Source organism: Spea bombifrons, chromosome 11, assembly GCF_027358695.1.
Source record: "Spea bombifrons isolate aSpeBom1 chromosome 11, aSpeBom1.2.pri, whole genome shotgun sequence".
In the NCBI taxonomy this organism is placed as follows: Eukaryota; Metazoa; Chordata; class Amphibia; order Anura; family Pelobatidae; genus Spea; species Spea bombifrons.
Window position 1 is genome coordinate 6,585,315 of NC_071097.1, and position 26,712 is coordinate 6,612,026.

Consider the following 26,712-nt stretch of genomic DNA (forward strand, 5'->3'; position numbering starts at 1 on the left):
TACCACGGTGATCATATAGCTATGAAAAGTCACATTCCCTTTTTAAAAATGGCCGATACTAAATTTTAACCCCATGATTCCTTTGATCATGGGGTTAAATTTAGCCAATGGTAGAGGAAAGAAATTTTTGAACTCCTGATGAACTTTAAATATTACTAAAATCAGCCATTGGCATTTGGGGTAAAAGGCATAAGGGGCATGGTGGCATATCAAGGGTAAAAGGCATATAGGGGGCTATAAGGCATATCAGGGGGGCACAGTGGCATATCTGGGGCTATAAGGCATATCAGGGAGGCACAGTGGCATATATGGGGCTATAAGGCATATCAGGGAGGCACAGTGGCATATTAGGGGACAGAGTGGCATATAGGAGGTATAAGGGGGCACAGTGGCATCTCTGACATATAGGAGGGTATAAGGCATATCTGGGGGCAGAGTAGCATATAGGGGGTATAAGGCATTTCTGGGACAGAGAGGCAAGCTGGGGTGAGATGCGCACAACTGGGCAAAAATAGTTCACTTGAATATTTACTAGTAAAGCTTTTTGAGGTTCTTGGCTTTAATTATTTATGTCAGTAAAATAAGAAGGCAAATCGTGAAATGCCATTGTAAATTATAAGTTTTTATTTTAAATAAACGAAACATTTGCATATTGTTTTTTTTTTTTTTACCCGATTAATCGAAAATATAATCAGCCCAATAATTGCAGCCCTACACTCAAATTCTGTCCTAGAGATACATGCAGCCCCTCATTTGAAGCTCCAAGGGGTGTCGTTTCTTGAAATGTGTACTTTATGTACCCTAATTTAACTTCCCAGATGTCTAGATCTTTAACTTCAGAAATGGCAGATTTGAAAATCTTGTTAAAAAATTGTCTTAAAACTTTTAGGGGTGATGCCTGCAATTAGACAGCTCTAGACAGCTGGGAAGTTAAATTATGGGACAAAAAGTATATATTTTCAGAAACTACACCCCTTGGCGCATCAAATGAGGGGCTGCATGTATTAGTAGCACAAGACTAGAGACATAAATGAACTTGTCTCTTTTAATATATTTTTTTAATATAAGTGTGATATTCACTTATTTGCTGTGCACGGCAGATTTGTGATACAAATACAAATAAGACCTCATTTGCTGCGGCTGGGGGTGTAGTTTCTAAAAATATATAGTTTTGTTGGCATATTTTAACATCCCGGGCAGCTAGAGCTGTTTAATTGACGGCAGCCATGCATTAAATGTAAAGATGTCTGTTGTGATAGTCTAATAAATTGAACTTTTAGCAATAAAATATTAGAAAAACACAGTCTACTGTTGTCAACTTCTGTTTATTTTAGACCGGTTACCTGCTACAAATATCTAGCAACACAGCTTTTGATATTAGAGTTTTCGAAAAATACAATTACAAACTAGTTTTTATTGAGTCGGAAGAAAAAAAAAAAAAAAACACACTTTTTTCCCCATTTTTGGCTTTATTTTGCAAACCTAAGGAGACGTAGATGTATCAAAAAGGCATATTTGGAATCTGCTGGGTATGCTGAAAAAAAAAACAATATATGGTTTTCATAGTTTATTCCCACTAAACGTGAGATGCACCAAAATGCCGAAAACCAGCTTAGCACCCAGGGTGGGAAATGGTTTGGCAGCCAAGGGGTTAAACACGAACATTTCTCCGAACCTTTTGATGAGCCTATTTGATCCGGCCCGCTTGTGAGTGGATCTTACACCATATTAAAGTCTTTTTAATTTCCACATATCGCACTATTATTGTATTTGATATTCGTTTTTATTGAATTTACACGTGGATTTTCGTGTTTTTTGCTTTCTTAGAAAATATGAATATATATAATATAAAGATATATTAAATATATTATATTAAATATTCATATAGACAGGTCCTCCAGATTCTAATTTATAATATAAAAATGTTTATATATGTTAGAATTAAAAATATAAAATAATATTTACAATATTTGTAAAAGATAAATTATAATTTATACACTGAATTAAAAAAATAAAAATATAACATATTGAATAAAATATAATTTACGATATGTTTAAAATATACATTTTAATATAAACTTAAATTAAAAAAAATAACAAAAATATAAAGTTAATATAAGTTATAATTTGCAATATCTTAAAATATGAATTATAAATTAAAAATAATACTAATAAATGATATTATAAATTACATTTATGTAGAGAAAATATATATTGGAGTTAACGTTATTTACAGTATTTTATACCCAGCACTTCTACTTAATATGACATAACTCGCACAACCTTTTCACCCCTAACTAATAACGCCTTATTCCCGTTAACTTTGAGCATTTAATACAATTATTATCAAATGTATTTTATATATTGTTTTGTGGACGTACCGGCGCTATTCACTCGGTAAACCTGATGCCGACCGTGAAAAACAAGCCCTGTCAGACGAGCGGCCCCTCTGCTTAATCCTGCCATCTCGACTGCTGTGGCGCTTTACCTCACGACAGCCGCTCGCTTCTCGCGCATGCGCATTGGATACACCCAGGGAGTGCCTTTTCTGTGGCGTTATTCAAATTTCGTAACACAGTGGCTGAACTACCGGGGTCGCGACTGCGACCGGGCCCTGGATTTCTGTCAATCAGGGAGGCCGAGCGGTTACTGAAAACGACCGCTCGGCAACTCTTAGGACCCCCTGACTGACAGAAATCCAGGATGCCTCCGCTCCCCGCCGCCGGTTGGGTCCCCAGGGATTAACCCCTTCACCGCCAGACAGCCCCATTCAAGCCTTTGGAGAACACCAGCTGCCGATCCCAGCACATGTTCTGCAAACGGGCCAAACTCCCACCACTCCGATCCTGCCATAGCTCAATCTATAGCCAGACCCAGCCACTGTTCAGCTGGTTATTTCAAGGTGTGCAGACACGGGAACAACATGATCATAGCCTAAGAGAGTGTGTGGGTGGCTCTGAAAAGAGCCGTTGGATGTTTCCGGGCGACGAGTCAACAAGCTTAACCTCCGAAACCGTACAGAGTACGGCCTTGGCGTTTCAAGGCATACACCACGTCCATAGCGGTAACGGTTTTCCTCTTGGCATGCTCAGTATAAGTGACTGCGTCACGAATCACGTTCTCCAAAAACACTTTGAGCACACCACGGGTCTCCTCATAGATCAGCCCAGAGATACGCTTTACACCTCCTCTGCGAGCCAAACGGCGGATAGCAGGCTTGGTGATCCCCTGGATGTTATCCCGAAGCACCTTCCTGTGCCTCTTTGCGCCACCTTTCCCGAGTCCCTTACCTCCTTTGCCACGGCCAGACATAATCACGTTTACTCCGCGTGTTCCACAGCACAATACTCGCGTACGGCCGGCCCGCTTTCTTTTATGCGTACTGGACGGACCTGATGGGGAACTGCACCATTCTGCCTCAAGGGGGCGTTGCTTTTTTAATATATGCTTCTCGTTGGTTGGCTGGAGAAGCTTCCAAGACACTGATTGGCTATTTAGGAAAATCAAAGGAAACCGGATATGAACAATTCAAACCAACCTCCTTTGTGCCACTCCCTACACCAAGGCCGCGTCTGCTTTTCAAGATGCCTAGCCTTTATTAATCGAGCCTCTCTACTGCATGACGTACGTTAAGCTTCTGCCTCCCTCACCTCCACGTGATCGCTTTCGACGATCCCTCGTTTACCACTAGGTGGCAGCATATCGCTGTAAATAAACGCCAAACGGCGGCCAAGATAAAGGCGGTCTTTTAGCTTTCGCCGTATCGCTGTTAACGGTCAGCCAGTACACAGGTTCACTAGGTAGGAGGCTGACCAAGAGAAAGGAGATCAAATAAATAAACAAAAAAAGAACCACAGCTAACGAATAAATGAACGATTCGACCATTTAATAAAATAAAAAAACTCTCCACACCGAAGTTTCTTGATCAAAGGCTGGCTTTTTCAAACCATCGTCCTAGCCTATGAAAAAGAGGGGCGTGATTACGCGTATCCAATCACATTTACCGCTACTCTATAAAGGGCTTGAGTTGGCCACTTAATCGCTATAGTTACATTGTGTCCATCGGTGAATTGGATCATCACGCAGAAGCAGCATGGCTCGCACCAAGCAGACAGCCCGTAAGTCCACCGGAGGAAAAGCTCCCCGGAAGCAGTTGGCGACCAAAGCTGCGAGGAAAAGCGCTCCAGCGACGGGTGGTGTGAAAAAGCCACATCGCTACCGCCCGGGCACCGTAGCTCTTAGGGAAATCCGCCGTTACCAGAAGTCCACGGAGTTGCTTATCAGAAAGCTGCCTTTCCAGCGGCTGGTCCGTGAGATTGCTCAAGACTTCAAGACCGATCTACGTTTCCAGAGTTCTGCTGTTATGGCTCTCCAGGAAGCCAGCGAGGCTTACCTCGTAGGGCTCTTCGAAGACACCAATTTGTGCGCTATTCACGCTAAGCGGGTTACTATTATGCCAAAAGACATTCAGCTGGCTCGTAGGATCAGAGGTGAACGTGCCTAAGTAAACGTGGTGTGGGCGAACGCTGTTTCCTCCTCACCCTCCCACAAAGGCTCTTTTAAGAGCCACCACATTGTCACTCAAACGAGCTTATGTTTTGTGTTTCCCTTCGCTTGCACAAATTTAAGCCTGTTGCCTCGGCCAAGCTTCAAACTTCTCACACCATTGATCCTTGGCCCTCTACCGAGCGAGCCGTTGAGCGGTCGAATCCCCGGCTGGGCATAACGAGTAACGGCAAAACACAATCTTTAAGCCCGCCCCTTATCTCTATTATGTTACCGACAGGGCTCCGAGCGAGCGCGCTGGCCGAATATGTGAATCCATGCATAACACACAAGTATGAGGCTAGGCTTTCAGCGGGTGGCCCACATAGCCGCGGCCGGGTGATTAACCGCTTTTTTTAATCTTTTTCGGAGGATATGATGGTTCTGAAAAGAACCTTTTGTGTGAAGAATTAAGTGGGAAAGCACACACCAGAGGCGCTGCAAAACCCACGCCCCCCCTTCTCACTTTTTGGGGGCTGCCTTTTTAGCCTTGGGCTTAGCGGGGCTTTTGGCTGCCTTGGGCTTAGCGGAGCTTTTGGCTGCCTTGGGCTTTGTGGCCTTCTTAGCTGGGCTCTTGCCAGCTTTCTTCGCTTTAACAACCTTAGGCTTCTTGGGACTCTTGGCAGCGGCCGACGGTTTCTTGATCTTTTTCGGGCTTTTCTTCACTCCTGCAGGGGCTTTCTTGGGCGACTTCACAACCTTCTTAGAGGCTACTTTTTTAGGCTTTACGGGAATTTCCTTCTTCTTTGATGTCTTCTCTCTGCTCCCCAGCTGCTTCTTGTTCAGCTTGAAAGAGCCAGAGGCACCGCTTCCTTTCAGCTGGATCAGGGTCTCTTTAGACACCAGACCCTTGAGAGCGAGCTTCAGGCGGCTGTTATTCTTTTCTACGTCGTAGCCGCCAGCAGCGAGTGCTTTTTTAAGAGCTGCGAGAGACACTCCGCTGCGCTCCTTGGACGCAGAGACCGCTTTCACAATCAGCTCGGAGACACTGGGACCGGACTTCACAGGACGGCTTTTTGCAGCTGCCGGCTTTTTCGGCTGTTTCTTCTTGGAAGAGGTTTCTGCCGGCAGAGGCGCAGGGGAAGGAGCTGTCTCGGCCATCTCAATGCCTGGACCCCGCCAGAAAACAGTTCAAATCGCACGTAAACACGGAGTTAAACCCGCCAGAAGTTTGGCTTTTATAGACGAGCTGCCGCACATTCATTGGTTCATGAGCAGTAGCCTGCGAGTCTATGATTGGACGCCGTTTCTGAAACCTCCCCATGCTGCCGATCGCCGGGGCATCGCTGGATTTGCAGTCAGGGGGAGGGGGGTTTGAAAGGAAAATATATTTCCCGTTTGCGCGTAAACGTCTCATCACACTTCTAATTTTAGATCCTAACTCCAAAGCAGTTGGATGTCCTACACCGTGCAGCCCCCCCCCCAAAAAAAAGATAGAAAAAAAACTGCCAAGGAACAGCACCCAAGAGGTGTGAAATAATAAATAAATAAAATAATGAATACAGATAATTAATAAAATAAATTATTTAATACGGTATCACCTATTAAAGATTAATTTACCCTTAAACTTAATCTACAAATTTATATAACCCAATCATTTATTATTATTTAAGAATAGCCTAATATTTATACATTAAAGAATAACATTAAAAATGATGGATATTTTTAACTAATAATAATCAATTAAATAATTTAAAATAAATTGTATTTCTACTGCTAGTGCCTGGCTGCCTGTCGGTCTGATGATTGTCTTAGGACTCGTAGCTGACAAGAGTTTACTTAGGGGTTATTTATTATTAACGTATTATATTATTTATTTATTATTCAAAAAAATAAAAGTAATTATTAAGATTAGGTTTTGTCTTATCAGGACGTTTTATGTGCGAGAGTGTGTTTGTGTGTATTAGCGCGTGAGCATACGTTAGTGAGGAAAGGGTTAAGCGTGAGAATGTGTTTGTGTGCATGCACCACTGTGTATTAATGATGTATATACTATTTCTTTAACGTGAGTGCGAGTGTATAGAACTAGAAAGGGAAATAACAGGAAAGATCCTTGTGAATTGTGTGTGTGTGTGAACTCTGTAAAACACAGCTTTACATCTATGATCATATAGACTGACCTCTGTATAATAACACACAGCCTGACTTCTATACAAAACCCCCTGACCTCTGTATAGTAACACACAGACTGACAAGGACTAGCGTGCCCCCTCCCCCTGCCCTGTAATCAGCCCTTCGAAGCCTGTATTTTTGTGACAGGGGAGCCGGCACCAGACTTACTTAAGAGGGCGGGGCTTCCTCTTCAGCAGCCGGCACCAATACAGAGACAGGGGAGGGACTATCTAGCCGTCTACTACCTCTCTCATTCTCCTAGCCCCTCCCCCGAGTGTCTGTTTGGATCAACCCCTTCCTTTCTTGTGTCTTCTGGAGATCCCAGATCTGCTCAAGGCAAGAAAAAGTTGGAGGAGGGAGAGAGCGGATGGACGTGAAATTACATTTTTAATATATTTTTTAAATAACATTTTAAATGGATTCCTGCCTTGAATAGGGAGCCGAGTCCCGCTCCTTAGGTATTTAGTTTCTTGTTGTTCTTGTTGAGTACTTTGATGGTTTTGGCAGCAGTCCCGGTGTTCTTGTTGCGGTTTGGCAGCAGTCCCGGTGTTCTTGTTGCGGTTTGGCAGCAGTCCCGGTGTATTGATTGGTTGCGGTTTGGCAGCTGTCCAGGCGTTCATTGACTTGGTGTTGTGATAAATGAATGCCGGCGAGTAGAGGGTGCCGAACGTTCCTTTAATTGTCAGTAACAGGAGGGGATGCTTCTCCGTGCGGATTGAGAAAGCTCACACAGCTCCCTGACTGCGACTCGGATGATTGACTGCCACGCGGGGGCCACTCTCCCACAGCTTCCTGACGGCCACTCGGCCCCCCCCTCCAGAAGGCAACTCGGGGCCCCCACCCACAGCTTCCAGACTGCCATTTGGGGGCCCACATCCCAAGGATTCCAGGGGGCCACCCGGGGGGCCCCCTCCATACGGCCAATGGGGGGACCCCCTCAAACTGCTTCCGGACTACCACTCGGGGCCCTCCTCCCAAGGATTCCAGACTGCCACTTGGGGGCCCCCCTCCCACAGCTTCCGGACTGCCACTCAGGGACCTCCCTCCCACAGCTTCTGAACGGCCACTCGGGGGCCCCCTCCCACAGTTTCCTGATGGTCACTCAGGCGCCCCCCTCCCAAGGATTCCAGACTGCCACTGGGGGACCCCCTCCCACAGCTTCTGGACTGCCACTCATGGGCCCCCCTCCCACAGCTTCTGAACGGCCACTCGGGCCCCCCCTCCCAAAGCATCCGGACTTCCGCTCAGAGGGCCCCTTCCCACCGCTTCCTGGCCTCATAATGTGTATTTATACCAGCAATGTATTATATGTATAAATAAAGTTAGTTCCATTTATATGTGATGGCTCAGAGTAGTAGTATTGTTCGACAACTAAATAATGGATAATAAATTACACTGACATACTATATACAGTGCTGCAGAGTATGTTAATGTATTCTGTTACAGTATTATATAATTGTGGCATATTTGTCATATATATATTCATTGTCGCTTCCCAATGGTATTTCTTTGATTTACTGTAAAAGTTATGCCATAGTTAGTGTGACGGAAGCCTCCATCACTGGGGCCACTGGAGAAGCCTGACTGGCAGCCTCCTCCCTATTGACTATGGGCCCTGGGTTTGTAGAGACTTCTGTGGCTACCCCCAGCAGTATCATCCATCACTGGCTGAGGGGATTATCTCCAGCAGACAGCCAGGATCTGCCACCAGGGAGTGACCACCATTCTTTGATGTTTAATGTTGTATAAATCAGTCCCCCCCCCACCTATTGTATTGTTAATCCCGTTACTGCCCCTGTTGTCTCTGAGAGGCAGATTAAGAGGGCGGTTTGTTTCCCAATATCTTGTTTTATGTAAATGTGTGTTTTGCTGGATACATCCAGTCCTGTGTGTGAGAAATAAATCAGTCTTCGTTTGGTTTTACCCTACACTGAGTCTCGGCGAGTGACTGGGGAACCGGGGAAAGAGTGTTGTCCCAGGCTAAGGGAGCACAAGACAGCGGAGGTAGTCGGTCGGACTAGCCAGCTCCGTAACAGTTAGTAAAGGCAGATAGATGCCCAGACTATTCTTTAATTCTCTGATCAGGCCCCAGTTACCCCTGCATTCCTGTGAAAATATTTTGTCGTTCCATGTCAGTAATGTCACAGAGCTGGCTAGTACGACCGACTACCTCCGCTGACTTGTGCTCCCTTAGCCTTACACACATGGCTAGATATAGCCAGCAAAGCGAACATTAACATAAGCAGTCAGGTATTGGATTACAACGGCCACAGAACCGCCCCCTTAATCTGGGTAATTTGGACTCCCAGGGGCAATAGGGTCATTAAAGTGATTAACAATACAATGGGGTCCCCACCTCCACTATATATTACTGGCCAACATTTCCAGGGAAAAGAATGGTTTGGCCGGTGTCAGACAATTCTTGCGTGGAAAGAGTTAAAATGCTAGCAAGTTAAATGTCCATGGGTTGTCTAGTGTTTTTTTTTAAACGTATGATTCGATGGGTAAATTGAATTGGCCGGGTTCAACAATGTCCCAGATAACACGGGGGGCAGGGACCACACGTCACATTTCCAATTTGAAAAATGCACACCTCTCAAATGTGGCCTTTTAACCCCCCAGACGAGGACAACAGTCCCACTCGCCAGGGGAGGGAGGCAGGGTCCATAATCTGTGGGTAGCACTCCATCACACTGTTGAGGTGTAAATATACTAAGTATGCACTGAGTTCAGCCTTTGGAAATTGAGAAACAATTTCTTTTTAGTGCCTGGATTAACTAGCAAATCCGGCAACACTGAAATCTGGTACAGAAAAAGATGGAAAATCTTTTAGTTATCCCACCACTGACACCACATTTGTCACGGTCAGGACTACTTGCCAAGCTGTGACGGTGTGGAGGGTGTGGGCATGAACAGAGCCGGCCTTAGGTGTTCCGGCGCCCTGTGCAAACTACCCCCCTCTGCTGCTTCAAACTACCCCCCCTGCCCCTTCAAACTACCCCCCCTGTCCCTTCAAACTACCCCCCTCTGCCCCTTCAAACTACCCCCAACTCTGCCCCTTCAAACTACTCCCCCTGTGCCTTCAAACTACCTCCCTCTGCCCCTTCAAACTACCCTCCCTCTGCCCCTTCAAAAACTACCCCCCTTCTGCCCCTTCAAAAACTACCCCCCCTCTGCCCCTTCAAACTACCCCCCTGCCCATTCAAACTACCCCCCCTTGCCCCTTCAAACTAACCCCCCTGCCCCTTCCTTCAAACTACCCCACCCTCCCTACTTCTCCTTATCCTAACTTACCTTGAGGAGTCCTGCCGGCATTTCATGTTGAGCGGCGGAATAGTCCGGCGCTCAACATGAGATGCCGGCACTGCGATGGAGTCACGGAGAGTAAGGGGCGTCAATCGGTTGCTGAGAACTTCACGAGCAACCGCTCGGCGCCCCTGCCCGGGACATAAATGAAAGCATTGTTGTTTTTTTTTGTTGTTGTTTTTTTTTTAACTTTATTTAACATCCTCCATGTTAAATAAAGAAAAAAAAACTTAATTTAACATGGAGGATGTTACATAAAGTTAAAAAACCAACAACAAAAAAAAAAAAACAATGTTTTCATTTAGGTGCAGAGGGGGCGGCAGCGGACCCCACGGCGGCATCGGAGGAGGACCCCGCAGTGGCGGAGGAGGACTCCGCGGCGCCCCCTGGAGTGTGGCGCTCTGTGCAGTCGCACAAGTCGCACACCCCAAAGGCCGGCCCTGGGCATGAAGTGGTAAATAGCACCAGGCCTCTGTATTTACTATCTTCACCACTTAACAAGGCATCAGTTATACCAAATGAACCCCCAAATCCTGCCTTTATCCCCTCAGGTAGTCTGCCACCACTCACGATTTTGATACCGGATTTGTGAGAAATCCGAACTAGAACATTTATCTCTCTCTATATACCGTATTGGCTCGAATATAGGCCGCACTTTTTTCCCCCACTTTAAGTCTTTAAAGTGGGGGTGCAGCCTATATTCGGGGTCTAGCGCCCGACGCCCGGGACATGTAGTCCCGGGCGCCGGGCAGGCGGCGGGGTTAGGATACAGATCCCCTGCAGCGGTGCAGGGGACCCGTATTCTACTCCCCGATACGCTCAGACAGCCTCCCCTGCCAGCACTTCCCACGGGGGGGGGGTGCCGGCACGGGAGGTTGTCTAAGAGCATCGTGCGGACCGTCCGCACGATGCGTTTTACCTTTGCCCCCCCCCGCGTTTTACCTTTGCCCCCCCCGCGGACTTACGTAGATGTCCCCCGCCGGCCCTGCAAGACACCCGGGAGTCTGCTCCGGTAAGTCAGGGGGGGGCGGAGGAGGACAGTGGTAGCATATCTCGGGGAGGGAGGACAGTGGTAGCATATCTCGGGGGGAGGAGGACAGTGGCAGCATATCTCGGTGAGGGGACAGAGTGGCAGCATGTTTTTCGGTGCTTTTTTAAAGAAAAAAACTTTTTCTTTAAAAAAGCACCAAACTTTTAGGGTGCGGCCTATATACGGGGGCGGCCTGTATCCGAGCCAATACGGTATATCAACCCACCACGTATTTGCCCGAATATAGGCCTCACTCCCCCCCCCACTTTAAGTCTTAAAAGTGGGGGTGCGGCCTATATTCGGGGTCTAGCGCCCGACGCCCGGGACATGTGTCCCGTTATGATACAGATCCCCCGCAGCGGTGCAGGGGACCTGCATCCTACTCTCTGATACGCTCAGACAGCCTCCCCTGCCGGAGATTGTTTATGCTCGCGTCGCCGCAGCATACAACGAACATACGGTGAACATCTGCGTGATGTACTTTAACAATCTTCCTTTCCAGTACTTCCCGTGGCGGAGGGGGTAGAGTGGCAGCAAATCTCGGGAAGGGGGGGATAGAGTGGCAGCATATCTCGGGGGTGGCAGAATTTTTTTTCTTTAAAAAAGCACCTAATTTTTAGGGTGCGACCTATATTCGGGTGTGGCCTATATTCACGCCAATACGGTATATATCCTCTAGAACTTAATAACAATACGGTAGCGTGTTATCCTCTCTTAGGGTTTGTGGATATCTATAGTAGAACCAGAGCCGGCCTTAGGTGTTCTGGCGCCCTGTGCGGACTACTCCTCTGACGCCCCCCCATCCCCCAAAAAGAAAGGAAAAAAAATCTTGTCACGAAACTCCCCTTTCTCACTATCTATCCCCTCTCCCCCTTTATCACTATCTACCACCTCTGCCCCTTTTCATTATCAACCACTTCTGCTCCTTCTCACTATCTACCACCTCTGCCCCATCTCACTGCCTTCCCCTCCCCCCCATCTCACTACTTCTCATTATCCTTACTTACCTTGTTGAGTCCTGCGGTGGGAGCGGGAGGCGTCCATCTGCCGCGGTGCATGTTCACAGCTGAGCGCTGGAATATGACATCATATTTTGGTGCTCAGCATGAAACGCCGGCACCGGACGGAGTCACGGAGAGTGAGGGGCACCGAGCGGTTGCTGAAAACTTCACGAGCGACGCTCGGCGCCCCTGCCCAGGACTTAAATTAAAACATCGAGGGGTTTTTTTGGAGGATGTTAAATAAAGTTAAAAAAAACCAAACATACTAAAAAAACAATGGTTTAATTTAAGTCCCGGCCACACAGGTCGCACACCCCTAAGGCCGGCCCTGACCAAAGACAGACTTGGATTATGAATATTTTAATAACAAAAAGACAAAGATTACACAGTGCCACAATTACAAAAAAACAAGACGTACAAAAGAAAACCAAAATGGCAAACAGTTCTTAAAACGATGGGACTTAAACACAGGACCCTCACTCACGAGTTTCTTCAATAAGCTGGCCTGTGGGAACTCCTTAAGTCCAGACGGTTTTTTTTATGATGTTGTTCCGATCAGAGTATATCGTGAAGTTCTGCATTGAGGTCGCTGCTTTGCCCCTAAATCAGATTCTGTTTCAAGAAAACATCCCTCTGACCACATGGCCAATTATATGACACCTTTTCCAAGAATTGGTTCCCATCTTTGATGTGCCAATAAATTATGGTGGGGTAAAGGTGATGGAAAACCCCTCCACTTAAGATAGGAATGGAATTCCTACGACTAAGGATCCTTATCAGTTAGGCCATGAATCACCACAGGGGTCCTGGGAAGATGACACCTCTTGCCAGATCAGATATGGAGGGCATGTACAAAGAAACTGATTTAGATCAACATTGCTAACACAAATGAATTAACCACCTCTGCTGGATTATCCTTCCATGTATCCACTACATTATATGAGTTAATCATGACAGCTACACTTCCGTATACTACAGTGCTGGCGAGGTTCCTGATAGGCTGTATTTCCTGTTAATCCAAGTCTTGTATGTCCGGTGACTATGGGCAGAGGGATGCAACGTCTGGCGGGTGTACCTAACCTGTTTATAAGCCCGTGTGTTTCCCAAATAAAGAGTCCCCGTTTTGCCTCACTACGAGTCTCGTCTTGCTATTTAGTTAAGGCTCGGTGCTGCCCTTATCAGGGCCTCCGAGCCCCGCAATGGCCGTACCACATTAAACCGGTGTTTTCGGGGGTGATCCTGAAGGAGCGGCGGCGATCCCCGGTAGCTCCCCCAAAAATGTAAAGACATCTACAAAATTATGTTGGCAAGAATATTCATTGCACCAATTTGTAAACTGTATGTAAACTGTAAACAACAAGAAATCTGAAAAAATAAATTAATAACTTATAAGTAAAATAAATACGTTTAAATAACATTTACTGAACATATAATAGTGCTTTCTTTAATAACCCTCCAAAAAAAACGGCGTCCACATTGCCCACATAGAACCTGACCAGCACCCAAATTACACACACATAGGACGTGCCATCTTTGCCCCCAAACAGCCCAGCATGAGTCAGCATTGTTCCCAAACAGCCCAGTGTACGCCATCTTTGTCCCATAAACACACTACCTGTGCCATCTTTGTCCCATAAACACCCTGCCTGTGCCATTTTTCTCCCATAAACACCCTGCTTATACCATCTTTGCCTTTTTGACAAATCAACTATACACCTATGATTAACACAAACACTTTTACAGTCACTCACTAATTCACACAATAATTTATTCTTTCACACAAATTATTTACACATATTCATTGATGCATTCTCACAAATTCATTAATTCTCTCACTCATTCACACAATTCATCCACACATTAATCCATTCATTTTCACTCTCATTCTGACTCTTTATTTCAATATTCTTGCTACCCTCCTTTCTCCCTATCTACCCATTCTCACCCCCTTCTGCCCTATCTTGCCCTTCTTACTCCCTTCTCCCTATCTACCCCGTCTCACTCCCTTCTCCCAATCTACCCCCCCTAACTATCTACCCTCTCCCCCCTTTGAAGTTCACTTACCTTTCAGGAGTCCTGGGGTGGGGGTGCAAGGCCTCTGTCTCCCAGCTCTGCCACTGTATGGAACAGCATGGTAAGTGTGGATTGGTAAATGTGTGAGAATGATGTACTTTAGAGCATAATTATATAATGAAAAAGACATTGGAAATGGTACAGCATAACACCCATCACTCTCACACATTTACCAATCCACACTTACCATTCCAGATGCCACACATACCAATCCACAGATTCCACACATACCAATCCACAGATTCCACACATACCAATCCACATTTGCCAATCCACACTTGCCATTCCACAGATTCCACACATACCAATCCACAGATTCCACACATACCAATCCACACTTACCAATCCACAGATTCCACACATACCAATCCACATTTACCAATCCACAGATTCCACACATACCAATCCACAGATTTCACACTTACCAATCCACACATACCAATCCACAGATTCCACACATACCAATCCACATTTACGAATCCACAGATTCCACACATACCAATCCACACATACAAATCCACATTTACCAATCCACAGATTTCACACTTACCAATCCACACATACCAATCCACAGATTCAACACATACCAATCCACACATACCCATCCACACATACCCATCCAAACCTACCCATCCACTCTCACTGTCACTCTAACTGAATGATTTCCTACCTTTCCTCTTTTCTTCTTACAACAGTCAGCTCCTTTTCTTTCTCTTCGCTCCTCTTCTTCTGTCTTCTTCCGGGTTCAGAGGGCACGGACGGCGGTGGGCGCGGCTTCAGTGTTGTGCGCCGGGATCTGACAACAAACCCCGGCGCACAGCAGCAGTTGCCACGCAGATCGCGAGGGAGCGGTATCGGAGGTCTTTAACAGACCTCCGGCTCCCTTGAGTGATTTTAAGCCGGTTCCTCTGGCTTAAAATCACTCAAGGGAGCCGGAGGTCTGTTAAAGACCTCCGATACCGCTCCCTTGCGAGCCTTCTCCTCCAGCGGCGGACATTGCTGTCCGTCTCTGGAGGGGTGCCGGCAAGTTGGCACCCCCCTGATGAGCGGCACCCGGTGCGAACGGCCCCCCAGCCCCCCGCTAGGTACGCTACTGGCTCAGGGTCCTGAGTATATCCTGTCCAAAAGGTTAGGCGATCGGTCGAAGGGACCCCGAGCGGCAGCTGTTCAAAGTTTCCCCGTGACGGACCGTGAGATACCCCACGGGTGGTGGGGGCACGGACCAGGGGTGGTTCCGGGAAGAGGCCTCCTATAGATTACCGGCTGCTGGGGCTGCCAGGAGAGCAGAGATCAGCCGGCGTCGTAACCGAGGTTGGTAACTTGTTTCTGGCTCTTCATCAAGGTATCAGCTACATCTTTAGAGAGACCTTGTGACGGATCGTCCTGTGCCCCAGACTGGACACATCCGCCAGCCAGCTCCTTCCCTCTCCCAGTCAGCGGACACGCTGTGGCTGTCCGAAGAAAGCAGTCACAGACCAGCACTTCCCTCAATCATGAGACAGGACTTCATGCTTTGAGGTTAAAACAGAACTCTCCTTTTATTACACACAGAATTTATATACAATCTCAATTCAATGAGCACCGAACCCAATCCCATCATCCATATCCCATCACAAATCCCATCAGCCACATCCCATCACAAATCCCATCAGTTTCCAGGGGATGTGTCGGGTGAGGAGATTAAGAGATACAATGGGTTTCCCCCACCTGTGTTATCCCCCCCTGTAGTGCGGGTGCCGCCTGGGCAGACAGGGCTGTGCTGGTTTATTAAGAGCCCCAGCCGGATTACAGGATTGTCTCTTTGAAGGTTGGAGCTGCAGCTACATTCAAACAGGTTACAAATAAATATAATAATAATAACAGTGAAGAGGAGACATGGTTCTTCACAGACCTGCCTGAATTAAAGTCTCCCTTTCAGGAGCCAAACTGAAAGACTGAAACAGGCGGGATTTGGGTGGAGGACAGCCCCCTGCTGGAGCAGGTCTGGTTTGATCTCCAACCTTAGAGGGCTCTCTATGGACAGACGAATCAACTCCTGGTACCAAATCCTTTTGGGCCAGTCGGGAGCTGTCAGAATCACCCGACATCTGTCCCAGGCGATGAGAGGAAGAGGGGGAAAGATATAACCCAGATCGAAGGCCCAAACCTGAGAAAAGGCATCCAGAGCTAAGGGATGGCCTGCTGCTGACAGAGAATAAAACAGAGGGAGTTTCTTGTTGGCTGTAGTAGCCATGAGGTCGATCTCTGAAACTCCCCAGATCTTCGTGATCTGATGAAACGTCGCATAGCTCAGGCTCCACTCTCCTTGAAGAACAGAAGTTCTGCTTAGGAAATCTGCAGTGACGTTCTCCTTTCCATGGATGAAGACGGCCGAAAGGTGAGAAAGATGAAATTTGGCCCACTTCCCGATCTTCTGACGAAGACTTCCTAACTGAAGACTTCTCGTGCCACCTTGTTTGTTCAGGAAAGCCACTACCGTGCGATTGTCCGACAGAATTCTTACCGCTTTCCATCGTAGCCTGGACTGCCATGAGAGGAGAGCTTTCCAAACTACCCGAAGTTCCAGCATATTGATTTGAAGATGGCGCTCGTGGTTGGATCAAAAACCTTGACGGAATTCTTTGTCCATCGTAGCTCCCCAACCGGATAAACTGGCGTCCGTGGAAAAGACTGTCCAAGAGGGCTCGGTCCAGACCAGACCTGAACCCAGCCTTTTCGCCTAAAGACACCATCTGAGGGAAGAACGGACGCTGAATTTCTCGGTGCTGAAGCGAGACCGAAAGGAAGGAACCACGAAGATGTGGGAGTAAACACCTCTTCCTCTTTGGGCAGCAGGCACTGGGATAAGTACTTGTTTCTTGACAAAATCCTGCACCAGATCCAAAAGCGCCTTTCTCCTGGAAGGATCCGCGGGAGGTGTAGACATCATAAAACGCTCTGGGGGAGTGCTGACAAGCTCCAGACCGTACCCTCTGGAAATGATCCCCAGGGTCCAAAGGTAGAAAAAAAACAAGAGCCCAAAGGTGGAAAAAAAATTCTCAGCCTGCCCCCTACCGCACAACTCCTGGCGTCAAGGTCTCTTAGCGGCTCCATCTTCATGTTTAGATGGGAAGGGTCTGCCCCTACCACGAAACCGAGCCTGGGGTCGGAATCTTGACCTCTGGAGGACCTGAACGAACAATTTGGACGAAAACGAGGTAAGTGTTTACGTTTAGGCAAGAAGTACTTATCCCCAGTAGCCTTTTCCAATAACGTTTCCAGCTCTTTCCCAAACAGATCTTTGCCAGAAAAGGGAATCCCGCACAAATGTTGCTTGGAAGCGGAGTCTGCTGACCAGGCTTTGAGCCATAGAGCCCTTCTAGACACAACCGACAATGCAGAGGCCCTAGCAGCCATGCGTACGGATTCCATAGCTGAGTCACATAAAAAAATCAGCAGCGCTCTTCCCATCTGAGATGCCACGGAGGATATCCTCTTCTCCTGCACCGCTTAGGATATCATCTTCAATTTGTTGAAGCCATAAGCGCATAGCCCTAGCTACTGAGGCTGCTGCAATGCCTGGCTTAAAGATAGCTGCTGAGGCTTCAAAAGATCTCTTAGCTGCCCCTTCTGCCTTCCTATCCATGGGATCCGAAAAATGAGAGGAATCTTCTAAAGGTATAGCAGATCTTCCGATGGCTCTGGCCACTGGAGCATCAACTTTGGGAGTTGAACAGAGCTCAGAGAAATCGTCTGGAAAAGGAAAGAGTCTGGACACCCTTTTACAGGTAGTTAGCCTTCTTTCCGGAGCCTTCCACTGGTCAGTGATTATGGATTTTAAGGTTTCATGAATAGGAAAAACCTTAGGTTTCTTAAAGGAGCCCTGGTTTGTCTTTTGGCTGCTCTTCTTCCAGATCCGGAGCAGCCCTTACGGCAATAACCAGCTTGTTTACGTCTTCTGCTGGAAAGAAGAAGGATTCTTCCGATAGTTCCCCATCCTCTAGGGATTCGGGATCTTCCATATGCCATTTCTTTTCAGAATCTGAAGTGTAAGGTTCCTGACCAGAGGGCCGGAACCCAGGCCGAGGGTCGGGGCCCACAGATCTAGGCTGAGGTAAAGAATCCATAACAGAGGTTTTAATCTGCTGAAAAGTGGACTGAAGCTCAGCTTTCATCCATTCCTTGAATTCTGAAATGGACTCCTCTCTGGCTTTGAGGCAGGATGAGCAAAATTTCCTAGAGGCGTCAGACATTGTAGCCTTGCAGTTTTTACAGGCAAAATGTTTCGTCTTGGATGCAGCCTTCCTAGGAGCTGGTGACTCTTCAGGGAAGTCTGGCTTATCTAGCGACATCCTAATAATAAAGGATAGGAGACGGTTAAAACAAAAAGAAAAAACAAACGCAGACAAATTCCCATAGACTCATAACCTACTTGGGTTAAGAGGCAGAAAACACCAGAACAGAAAATCTCAGGAAGCCAGGACTCTTCATCAGAAGAAAACTGCAAACTAAAAGCAGTACAAGCTAATAAAAAACCTTACCAAACCGAGGGAAAAAGGTCCAGAAAACCACCAAAAAGCCTTCTCGGACCTGAGAGCTGCTTACAGATCTGCCCCCTTCTTGACCTCAGATGCCTCCTGGCAGACTGAGATGAAACCGGAAGCACGCCACCGCAAAGATCAGACGCTTCCTGGCTGATATCGTCGGCAGACTGAAGCAGAGTCCCGATGTTCTGCTTACAGCTAGCCCGCCCAAGGGCTGCTAAAGGTAAGTAGGCTAGAGTCCTTCCGAGGACCCTGCGTGAAGGAGCCTTTCCCTGCTCCGGTAAACAGGTTCCTACCGAGGACCGGACCGGAGAGGGTTAAAACGGGCGAAAAACCCTTGCCCACTACCCAAAGCGGCACTGCAGCGCTGGACAGGAGAGCTCTGCCACGAGCTCTGAAAACAACAAACGGGGGATGTACCTACCCGGTAGGGCAGGAAACAACTGTGGGTAAAGGGGAGGTTCTGGGGGTTTAAATCTTCCCTGCCCTATTCGGATAGGCGGCACTATCTCCTATGCTACCGGGAGTAACAAGGGAAATATATCCTCACTGTCGTGGACTATGCCACCGTTTACCCCCTAGATTTGCTTACAGAGCACTGGCAGGGACCGAAGGGCCGACCATAGTAGAGTACGTGTTGGCCTTCTGGGATAGATTGAAGGACCACACGGACATGGTCCGGGAAAACCTTCAAGTGGCGCAAGGTTGGCAGAAACGGTGGTACGACCGGACCGCCCCGGAGCCGCGCCTTTGAAGTAGGGCAGAAGGTCCTAGCGCTTAAACCATCCCGGATAAGCTGCAGGCGGTGTGGCAGGGACCGTATCGGGTGGTGAAGCAACTGTGCAACACCACCTACATGGTAGCTAAATGTGCAGACGGAAGGATCCAGCGAACCTTCCGTGTGAACATGTTGAAAGCCTACCAGGAGCGTCCGGAGGAAGTAGCAGTTATTTGCGCCCCGGCGATAGATGACCCTGAGGGATTACCCTGCTAGAATTGCCCCAGGTAGCGTCAGGGACGAGGGAACTTGGCGCGATACAGTTAGCGGCGCAGTTAGGGAAATCCCAGAAGGCCCAAGTTCGCCAGCTGTTAGACCAGAGAGGCGGCTTACTCTCTGCCCTCCCGGGATGCACCACCACGTGGAGACTCCAGGGCAGACCCCGTTACCGCCAAGCTGCGTCCCGAGTTCCTGAGTCTGTCCGAGAAGGGATGTTAAGGGAGATTACGGAGATGCTCGATCTGGGAGTGATTGAGCCGTCCGAGAGCCCCTTGGCTTTTCCGGTAGTCCTAGTGCCTAAGAGAGACTACCGCAGGCTCAATGACCGGACTGTGACTGACACGTACCCCATGTCCCGAGTAGATGATTTGTTACACCGCATCTCTCGTGGTAAGTTCCTATCCACCCTCGACCTATGCAAGGGGTACTGGCAGATTCCTCTGGCGGCGGAGGCAATTCCGAAGTCGGCCTTCACCACCCCATTGGGACTATACCAATTTAGGATTATGCCTTTTGGGATGAAGAACGCTCCGGCGACGTTCCAGAGGATGGTAGATCGACTCCTCGATGGCCTCCAGGACTATGCTTGCGCGTTGTCTCGGCAATCGGAGTTAGCCACCTAACCAAAGAAACAGCCCTAAGCCGACCCCGTTGGGGTCTAGCCGGGTCTGTCACTGGAAACAAAGGGGGGAGTAATGTGATGGTTCCTACAGTCACCCTACCCCTCAGTTAATGTTATCCAGTGACATGAAACTCTTTAATGTGTTATTAATAAAAATGTATATTATTGCCTTATTTTGTAAAAGTTTGCACACGGCACACTAAGGTCTGAGAGATAATCTAATAAAGATAATGTGTGCTCTTTATCTCCCAGACTTAGTGGTGCCGGTGTCCTGTTGTATTGCTCCTCCTCCCCTCGTGGTGTCCCTACCTATAAAAGGCGACACCTGTCCCATAATAAACAGTTATTCCTTTTGTTGTACCTAAAGACTAGTCTTGCCTGGTCATTTGGGTACCGGATAGCGATATCCCTTTACTTTGCTTGGGGATATTGCCTACAGATTGCGGGGAATTATTGTCTTGAAGGGAGAAGTCGCTCTTGGCGGAGAGGGACAACCTGAGGTCCCTGGTCGGTCCGTCACACCGACACTAGCGGAGCAGGGCTCACGAGCTGGTCCGGTGACCCTAGCTTCACGGCACCGCAGCCCGCCGAGGCGTAGCTGAGTACAGTGCCGTAATTGTCCTGAAAATGACAATTAGTGATCCAGCGGGTCCCTGAAGCATTAGACGAAACTAATGTTCCAGGGAAGTAACAGACTTTATTGGGGAAACAAACAGGCTTATCTACAGGTTAGGTGATAAAAAGGTCATAAATCAGGCACACATCTTCCCTCCCTGCCCAGACGGTCCGGCGCCACGCTTAGGCAACCGAGCCCCGCAATATCCGTAGGGACCCCGAGCGGCAGCAAATCGAAGTTTCCCCGGGACAGCCGGCGTTTGTATGATAGCCGCACCGCCTGATTGCCACCTCTCTAGCGGCTCCAGTGACAAGGGATCCCCAGTCTCTGCGGGGGTGTCTGGGCTACGAGAGCCGAAGTCCATGGGTAGGGCAGGTGATACATGGGGTAGGAAGGGAAGGGGAACCGAGCGGCAGTAGGTTGAAGCTTCCCCCGAGATGGACCGCGGCACAGCCGGCGTTGGTCCGATAGCCGCGCCGGGGCAGTTATGGTTAATGGGGGTCTTTAGGGTTAATTTAGGGGCAGTAATGGTTAATGGGGTGTTTAGGGTTAATTTAATGCTGAGGACTGAGGGTTAATTTAATAAAGTTAACTAAAGGTGCAGTTAGAGGTAAAGCAATCTAAAAGCAATCTTAAAGTGGGTAATCTAAGGTGAATCTAAATCCTGGGGGCAGTGAAGATTATTAATGTATTTATTTATAAAAGTGTGGTGTCAGTGATATTCTCTGAATGGTTCGAATCTCTGAACGATTCTCTGCCTTCAGTGACATCGCTAGAGTAGGCAGGCAGGAGGGTTCATTGACGCTAATGAAAGGGGCGGGGCCAAACGTTAGTTTGACTGGAGGGAGGGACTGGGGAAACAGTAACTCCTATGAGTCACACTGAGTGATCCGAAGATTCGGATCATGAATCGGATCATTTCAATGACCGACTCGAAATGATCCGATTCACTTTACTGATCCGAACATCGCATCACTACTTTGGGGTATAGGAAGGGTTAATCCCTTCTTAGCAATTAAGCTTTCAGAGGCAAGGGAGATGTCTACAGTGGAGCTACTCACGGCTCTCTCTCAGAATGATTATCAAATTCATTAATACGCTCCCCAGACCATTGCCAGCTACACGATCATCACACAGCTGAGGGATTCCCCGGCTTCTGCCACATTAATTTGCGGTAAACCACAATTTCTTATGCAATGCTGCCACCGTGTGGTAGCACTTGCCCACCCACCTTTCTTGAGAACCATATTTATCCGTGTAAGTGCTGGCAGCTTTGCCTCGAATTTTAGCCCTGAAACGGGGTATGGTGTATAATGTAGTTTGTATGAATGGTGTTTAGCCACCGTGAAGCTCAGCAACTAAACATCGGGCTGAAAAACTGCAGTGGAAAGCAGTTGCCTTTAGGGAAGCTTGCAGCAAATTTATAGCAGGACAGATATAGCTTGTTCCAGAGATTATGGGTGGCTCTGAAAAGAGCCTTTGGTGGTGTTGGCTAATTGCCCTGCGGTTACCGATTACCGCACTCACTTGCTCTTGGCAGGCTTGTGGCTCTCGGTCTTCTTGGGCAAGAGCACCGCCTGGATGTTGGGTAGAACACCTCCCTGAGCAATGGTGACCCCTCCGAGCAGCTTATTGAGCTCCTCGTCGTTACGAACGGCAAGTTGCAGGTGGCGAGGAATGATACGGGTCTTTTTGTTGTCGCGTGCAGCGTTACCAGCCAACTCCAATATCTCAGCAGTCAGATACTCCAACACCGCTGCCAGATACACGGGTGCGCCGGCTCCTACTCTCTCGGCATAATTACCCTTGCGAAGAAGCCTATGCACACGGCCGACAGGGAACTGCAGACCAGCTCGGGAAGAACGTGTCTTCGCCTTAGCACGAACTTTTCCACCTTGTTTTCCTCTGCCAGACATGATATCTCTCGACAAAAAACCACCCTGATAACCGACTAAGAAACACGTTAAAGATGAACCGCTGCACACTTACCCAGCTATTTGTAGCTTCCCCCCGTGACGCTATTCGTCACTGATTGGTTCCTTTTCAAAACATCCAATCGGGTGGACATAGTCTGAGACACCAATCGGTGTAGGCACTGCGGTTCATGGGCTGCCGCATCTGCACACGTGACAACCTCATCGAATCGGACGCGAGACAGCAGAACGGCCTTATTTGCATGCGGTGCCTATAAAGGGAAGGGCCCAGCGCAGCAACGCTTCAATGTTCATCGCCTTCTCCTGCGTTGCGTGTTGAAAAGAAAGCAGACGCGATGCCTGATCCAGCGAAATCTGCGCCTGCTCCGAAGAAAGGCTCTAAGAAAGCTGTTGCGAAGACTCAGAAAAAAGATGGGAAGAAACGCAAGAAGAGCAGAAAGGAAAGCTACGCGATCTATGTCTACAAGGTACTAAAGCAGGTGCATCCAGACACTGGCATTTCCTCCAAGGCCATGGGCATCATGAACTCGTTTGTCAACGATATCTTTGAGCGCATTGCCGGGGAAGCTTCACGCCTAGCCCATTACAACAAGCGCTCCACTATCACTTCTCGGGAGATTCAGACTGCTGTACGCCTCCTCCTTCCTGGAGAGCTGGCCAAGCACGCTGTGTCAGAGGGCACCAAGGCTGTTACCAAGTACACCAGCGCCAAGTAAAGTTCTCGTTCTCTCTCTTTAAACAAAGGCTCTTTTGAGAGCCACCCACACAGTCTGTCTCAGAGCTATGTGAATGATCTAGCACTTTTGTCGGACTGCTAGCTATCCAGGTTAGCTGGGGTATTGTGCCCATCGACCAGACTGCTTGGGAAGAGAAGCCCAAGGTGAAGGAGCTCCTGCGATGGCAACGACCTGTATCCCGACTGGGTATTCCAGCTAATTGCTGGTTTCTCCTGCTGGGACCCAAGGGATTAACCTCTTCACCGCCTGACAGAACCAGCGTTGCAGAGAGAAGGGGCTGCTTTAACACTGCGGCTAGCCCAAGCTGAGCTACATCGTGGGTCTATCGTCCTGAAGGACAATGCGTGATCCTAGCAGAGGACACAGCTCTTCAGAAACCTCGGTGGCGCTGTAGTATACGGAAGTATAGCAATACAGCGCTCTACCGCCCTGAAAAGGGCAGCGCCGAGTCTTACCCCACTAAGATATGACTCGGTAGTGTCGAGGGTAGGACATGTGGCACACGGACAGGATAAGACATGAGGGGACGACGAAGGCATAATAAAAGTCACTCACATACTGGGACATACAGAATTAAGAGAACTACACCACAGACGGAACTTACTAACCCTGGGCCGGCCCCCCTTCAAGCCAGCCATGGGCCAGCCTTTGGAGGACACCAGCTGCTGATCCCAGCACATGCTCGGCAAACGGGCCCAGCACTCCGATCCTGCCAGTAGCACAATCTATAGCCAGACCCAGACAATGTTAAGCTGGTTATTTCAAGGCATGCATAGAAAAACGCGGGCAGACACGGGGACAACATGATCATAGCCTAAGAGAGTGTGTGGGTGGCTCTGAAAAGAGCCGTTGGGTGTTTCAGGGTGACGAGTCAACAAGCTTAACCTCCGAAACCGTACAGAGTACGGCCTTGGCGTTTTAAGGCATACACCACGTCCATAGCGGTAACGGTTTTCCTCTTGGCATGCTCAGTATAAGTGACTGCGTCACGAATCACATTCTCCAAAAACACTTTGAGCACACCACGGGTCTCCTCATAGATCAACCCAGAGATACGCTTTACACCTCCTCTGCGAGCCAAACGGCGGATAGCAGGCTTGGTGATGCCCTGGATGTTATCCCGAAGCACCTTCCTGTGCCGCTTTGCGCCACCTTTCCCGAGTCCCTTACCTCCTTTGCCACGGCCAGACATGCTCACGCTTACTCCACGAGTTCCCCAGCACAATACTCGGCTACGGCCGGCCCGCTTTCTTTTATGCGTATTGGACGGACCTGATGGGGAACTGCACCATTCTGCCTCAAGGGGGCGTTGCTTTTTTTAATATATGCTTCTCGTTGGTTGGCTGGAGAAGCTTCCAAGCGTGCCCCAGACACCGATTGGCTATTTAGGAATATCAAAAGCCCGCCCGCGGAAAACCTTAATGCTTTTGCCTCCCTCACCTCCACGTGATCCCTTTCGACGATCCCTCATTTACCACTAGGTGGCAGCATATCGCTGTAAATAAACGCCAAACGGAGACCAAGATAAAGGCGGGCTTTTAGCTTTCGCCGTATCGCTGTTAACGGTCAGCCAGTACACAGGTTCACTAGGTAGGAGGCTGACCAAAAGAGAGGAGAAGAAATAAATAAAAAAAGAACCGCAGCTAACGAATAAATGACCGATTCGAGCATTTACTTAAAATAAATAAATAAAAAGATAACGCTCCACACCGAAGTCTCTTGATCAAAGTCTGGATTTTTCAAACCATCGTCCTAGCCTATGAAAAAGAGGGGCGTGATTAAGCGTATCCAATCACATTCACCGCTACTCTATAAAGGGGTTGAGTTGGCCACATAATCGTTACAGTTCTGTTGTACCCGTCGGTGAATCAGATCGGCACGCACCAGCATGGCTCGCACCAAGCAGACAGCCCGTAAGTCCACCGGGGGAAAAGCTCCTCGGAAGCAGCTGGCGACCAAAGCTGCGAGGAAAAGCGCTCCAGCTACCGGTGGTGTGAAGAAGCCACATCGCTACCGCCCGGGCACCGTAGCTCTTAGGGAAATCCGCCGTTACCAGAAGTCTACGGAGTTGCTTATCCGAAAGCTGCCTTTCCAACGGCTGGTCCGTGAGATTGCTCAAGATTTCAAGACCGATCTACGTTTCCAGAGTTCTGCTGTTATGGCTCTCCAGGAAGCCAGCGAGGCTTACCTCGTGGGGCTTTTCGAAGACACCAACTTGTGCGCTATTCACGCTAAGCGGGTTACTATCATGCCAAAAGACATTCAGCTGGCTCGTAGGATCAGAGGAGAACGTGCTTAAGTAAACGTGGTGTGGGCAAACGCGGTTTCCCCCTCACCCCTCACAAAGGCTCTTTTAAGAGCCACCACGCTGTCACTCAAACGAGCTTGTGTTTTGTGTCTCCCTTCGCATGCACGAAATTAACCCTGTTGCTTGCGCCCAAGCTTGAAATATCTCTACACCGTTATCCCACTACCGAGCGAGCCGTTGAGTGGCCGAGTCCCTGGCTGGGCATAACAAGTAACGGCAAAGCACAATCTTTAAGCCCCCCGCCCCTTATCTCTATTATGTTACGGACAGAGCTCCGAGCGAGCGCGCTGGCCGAATATGTCAATCCATGCATAACACACAAGTATGGGGCTAGGCTTTCAGCGGGTGGCCCACATAGCCGTGGCCGGGTGATTCAACGCCTATTTTCTCTTTTTCGGAGGATATGATGGTTCTGAAAAGAACCTTTTGTGTGAAGAATTAAGTGGGAAGGCACACACCAGAGGCGCTCCAAAAACCCACCCCTCCCCCCCTTCTCGCTTTTTGGGGGCTGCCTTTTTAGTCTTGAGTGTATAGAACTAGAAAGGGAAAATAACAGGAAAGATCCTCGTGAATTGTTTGTGTGTGTTTGTGTGTTTTGTTGGGTTGATTGAATCATAAGGGGAAAAAAGAAAGAATAGGAAGGAGCAAGGGAAAAGAATCAAAAGGAAAAAGAGAATCATAAAGAAGAACATACAAATCTGAAACAAAAAAGAACCATAAGGCAAAAAGAAGAAAGATTAGGAATAAGCAAGATTTGTAAAGAAGTAGGAAATGAAAAAGTAGATGCATATGTGTCACGGATCTGGCTAGTCCGACCGACTACCTCCGCTGACTTGTGCTCCCTTACCCTGGGACAACGCACTCTTTCCGTGCCCGGGACGTCACATCTCCCTCCCCAAGCCTGTTAG

The 26,712-nt window shown here is 48.3% G+C and overlaps 7 protein-coding genes and 1 long non-coding RNA gene across 8 annotated transcripts; 3 read left to right on the forward strand and 5 right to left on the reverse strand.

Annotated features, from left to right (window-relative positions):
- Nucleotides 1-601: 601 nt before the first annotated feature.
- Nucleotides 602-2,534, reverse strand: LOC128469063 (uncharacterized). Its single transcript, XR_008345911.1, has 2 exons — nt 2,382-2,534; nt 602-1,534 (listed from the first exon to the last, which is right to left on the reverse strand). It is a non-coding gene; the product is annotated as an uncharacterized LOC128469063 (long non-coding RNA).
- LOC128469052 (histone H3) lies at nt 2,300-4,613 on the forward strand. Its single transcript, XM_053450847.1, has 2 exons — nt 2,300-2,316; nt 4,093-4,613. Exon 2 carries the CDS (start codon nt 4,094-4,096, stop codon nt 4,502-4,504), a length of 411 nt encoding a protein of 136 aa, XP_053306822.1. The 5' UTR covers nt 2,300-2,316; nt 4,093; the 3' UTR covers nt 4,505-4,613.
- Nucleotides 2,992-3,340, reverse strand: LOC128469000 (histone H4). Its single transcript, XM_053450802.1, has one exon. The coding sequence runs from the start codon at nt 3,310-3,312 to the stop codon at nt 3,001-3,003; it is 312 nt and encodes a 103-aa protein (XP_053306777.1). The 5' UTR covers nt 3,313-3,340; the 3' UTR covers nt 2,992-3,000.
- A 308-nt stretch (nt 4,614-4,921) lies between the features above and the next one.
- Nucleotides 4,922-5,660, reverse strand: LOC128468868 (histone H1B-like). Its single transcript, XM_053450687.1, has one exon. It carries the CDS (start codon nt 5,644-5,646, stop codon nt 5,008-5,010), a length of 639 nt encoding a protein of 212 aa, XP_053306662.1. The 5' UTR covers nt 5,647-5,660; the 3' UTR covers nt 4,922-5,007.
- Nucleotides 5,661-22,263: 16,603 nt separating this feature from the next.
- On the reverse strand, nt 22,264-22,765 carry LOC128468918 (histone H2A type 2-B-like). Its single transcript, XM_053450732.1, has one exon. The coding sequence runs from the start codon at nt 22,739-22,741 to the stop codon at nt 22,349-22,351; it is 393 nt and encodes a 130-aa protein (XP_053306707.1). The 5' UTR covers nt 22,742-22,765; the 3' UTR covers nt 22,264-22,348.
- A 250-nt stretch (nt 22,766-23,015) lies between these two features.
- Nucleotides 23,016-23,476, forward strand: LOC128468963 (histone H2B 1.1-like). The gene has a single exon (XM_053450770.1). The coding sequence runs from the start codon at nt 23,095-23,097 to the stop codon at nt 23,473-23,475; it is 381 nt and encodes a 126-aa protein (XP_053306745.1). The 5' UTR covers nt 23,016-23,094; the 3' UTR covers nt 23,476.
- An 832-nt stretch (nt 23,477-24,308) lies between these two features.
- LOC128469001 (histone H4) lies at nt 24,309-24,717 on the reverse strand. The gene has a single exon (XM_053450803.1). It carries the CDS (start codon nt 24,686-24,688, stop codon nt 24,377-24,379), a length of 312 nt encoding a protein of 103 aa, XP_053306778.1. The 5' UTR covers nt 24,689-24,717; the 3' UTR covers nt 24,309-24,376.
- A 667-nt stretch (nt 24,718-25,384) lies between these two features.
- Nucleotides 25,385-25,821, forward strand: LOC128468896 (histone H3). Its single transcript, XM_053450713.1, has one exon. The coding sequence runs from the start codon at nt 25,385-25,387 to the stop codon at nt 25,793-25,795; it is 411 nt and encodes a 136-aa protein (XP_053306688.1). The 3' UTR covers nt 25,796-25,821.
- The last annotated feature ends 891 nt before the right edge of the window (nt 25,822-26,712 follow it).

Excerpts from the sequence above, each read along its gene's own strand:
- LOC128469000 (XM_053450802.1), bottom strand. The coding sequence starts at position 3,312 with ATGTCTGGCCGTGGCAAAGGAGGTAAGGGACTCGGGAAAGGTGGCGCA.
- LOC128469052 (XM_053450847.1), top strand. The coding sequence starts at position 4,094 with ATGGCTCGCACCAAGCAGACAGCCCGTAAGTCCACCGGAGGAAAAGCT.
- LOC128468868 (XM_053450687.1), bottom strand. The coding sequence starts at position 5,646 with ATGGCCGAGACAGCTCCTTCCCCTGCGCCTCTGCCGGCAGAAACCTCT.
- LOC128468918 (XM_053450732.1), bottom strand. The coding sequence starts at position 22,741 with ATGTCTGGCAGAGGAAAACAAGGTGGAAAAGTTCGTGCTAAGGCGAAG.
- LOC128468963 (XM_053450770.1), top strand. The coding sequence starts at position 23,095 with ATGCCTGATCCAGCGAAATCTGCGCCTGCTCCGAAGAAAGGCTCTAAG.
- LOC128469001 (XM_053450803.1), bottom strand. The coding sequence starts at position 24,688 with ATGTCTGGCCGTGGCAAAGGAGGTAAGGGACTCGGGAAAGGTGGCGCA.
- LOC128468896 (XM_053450713.1), top strand. The coding sequence starts at position 25,385 with ATGGCTCGCACCAAGCAGACAGCCCGTAAGTCCACCGGGGGAAAAGCT.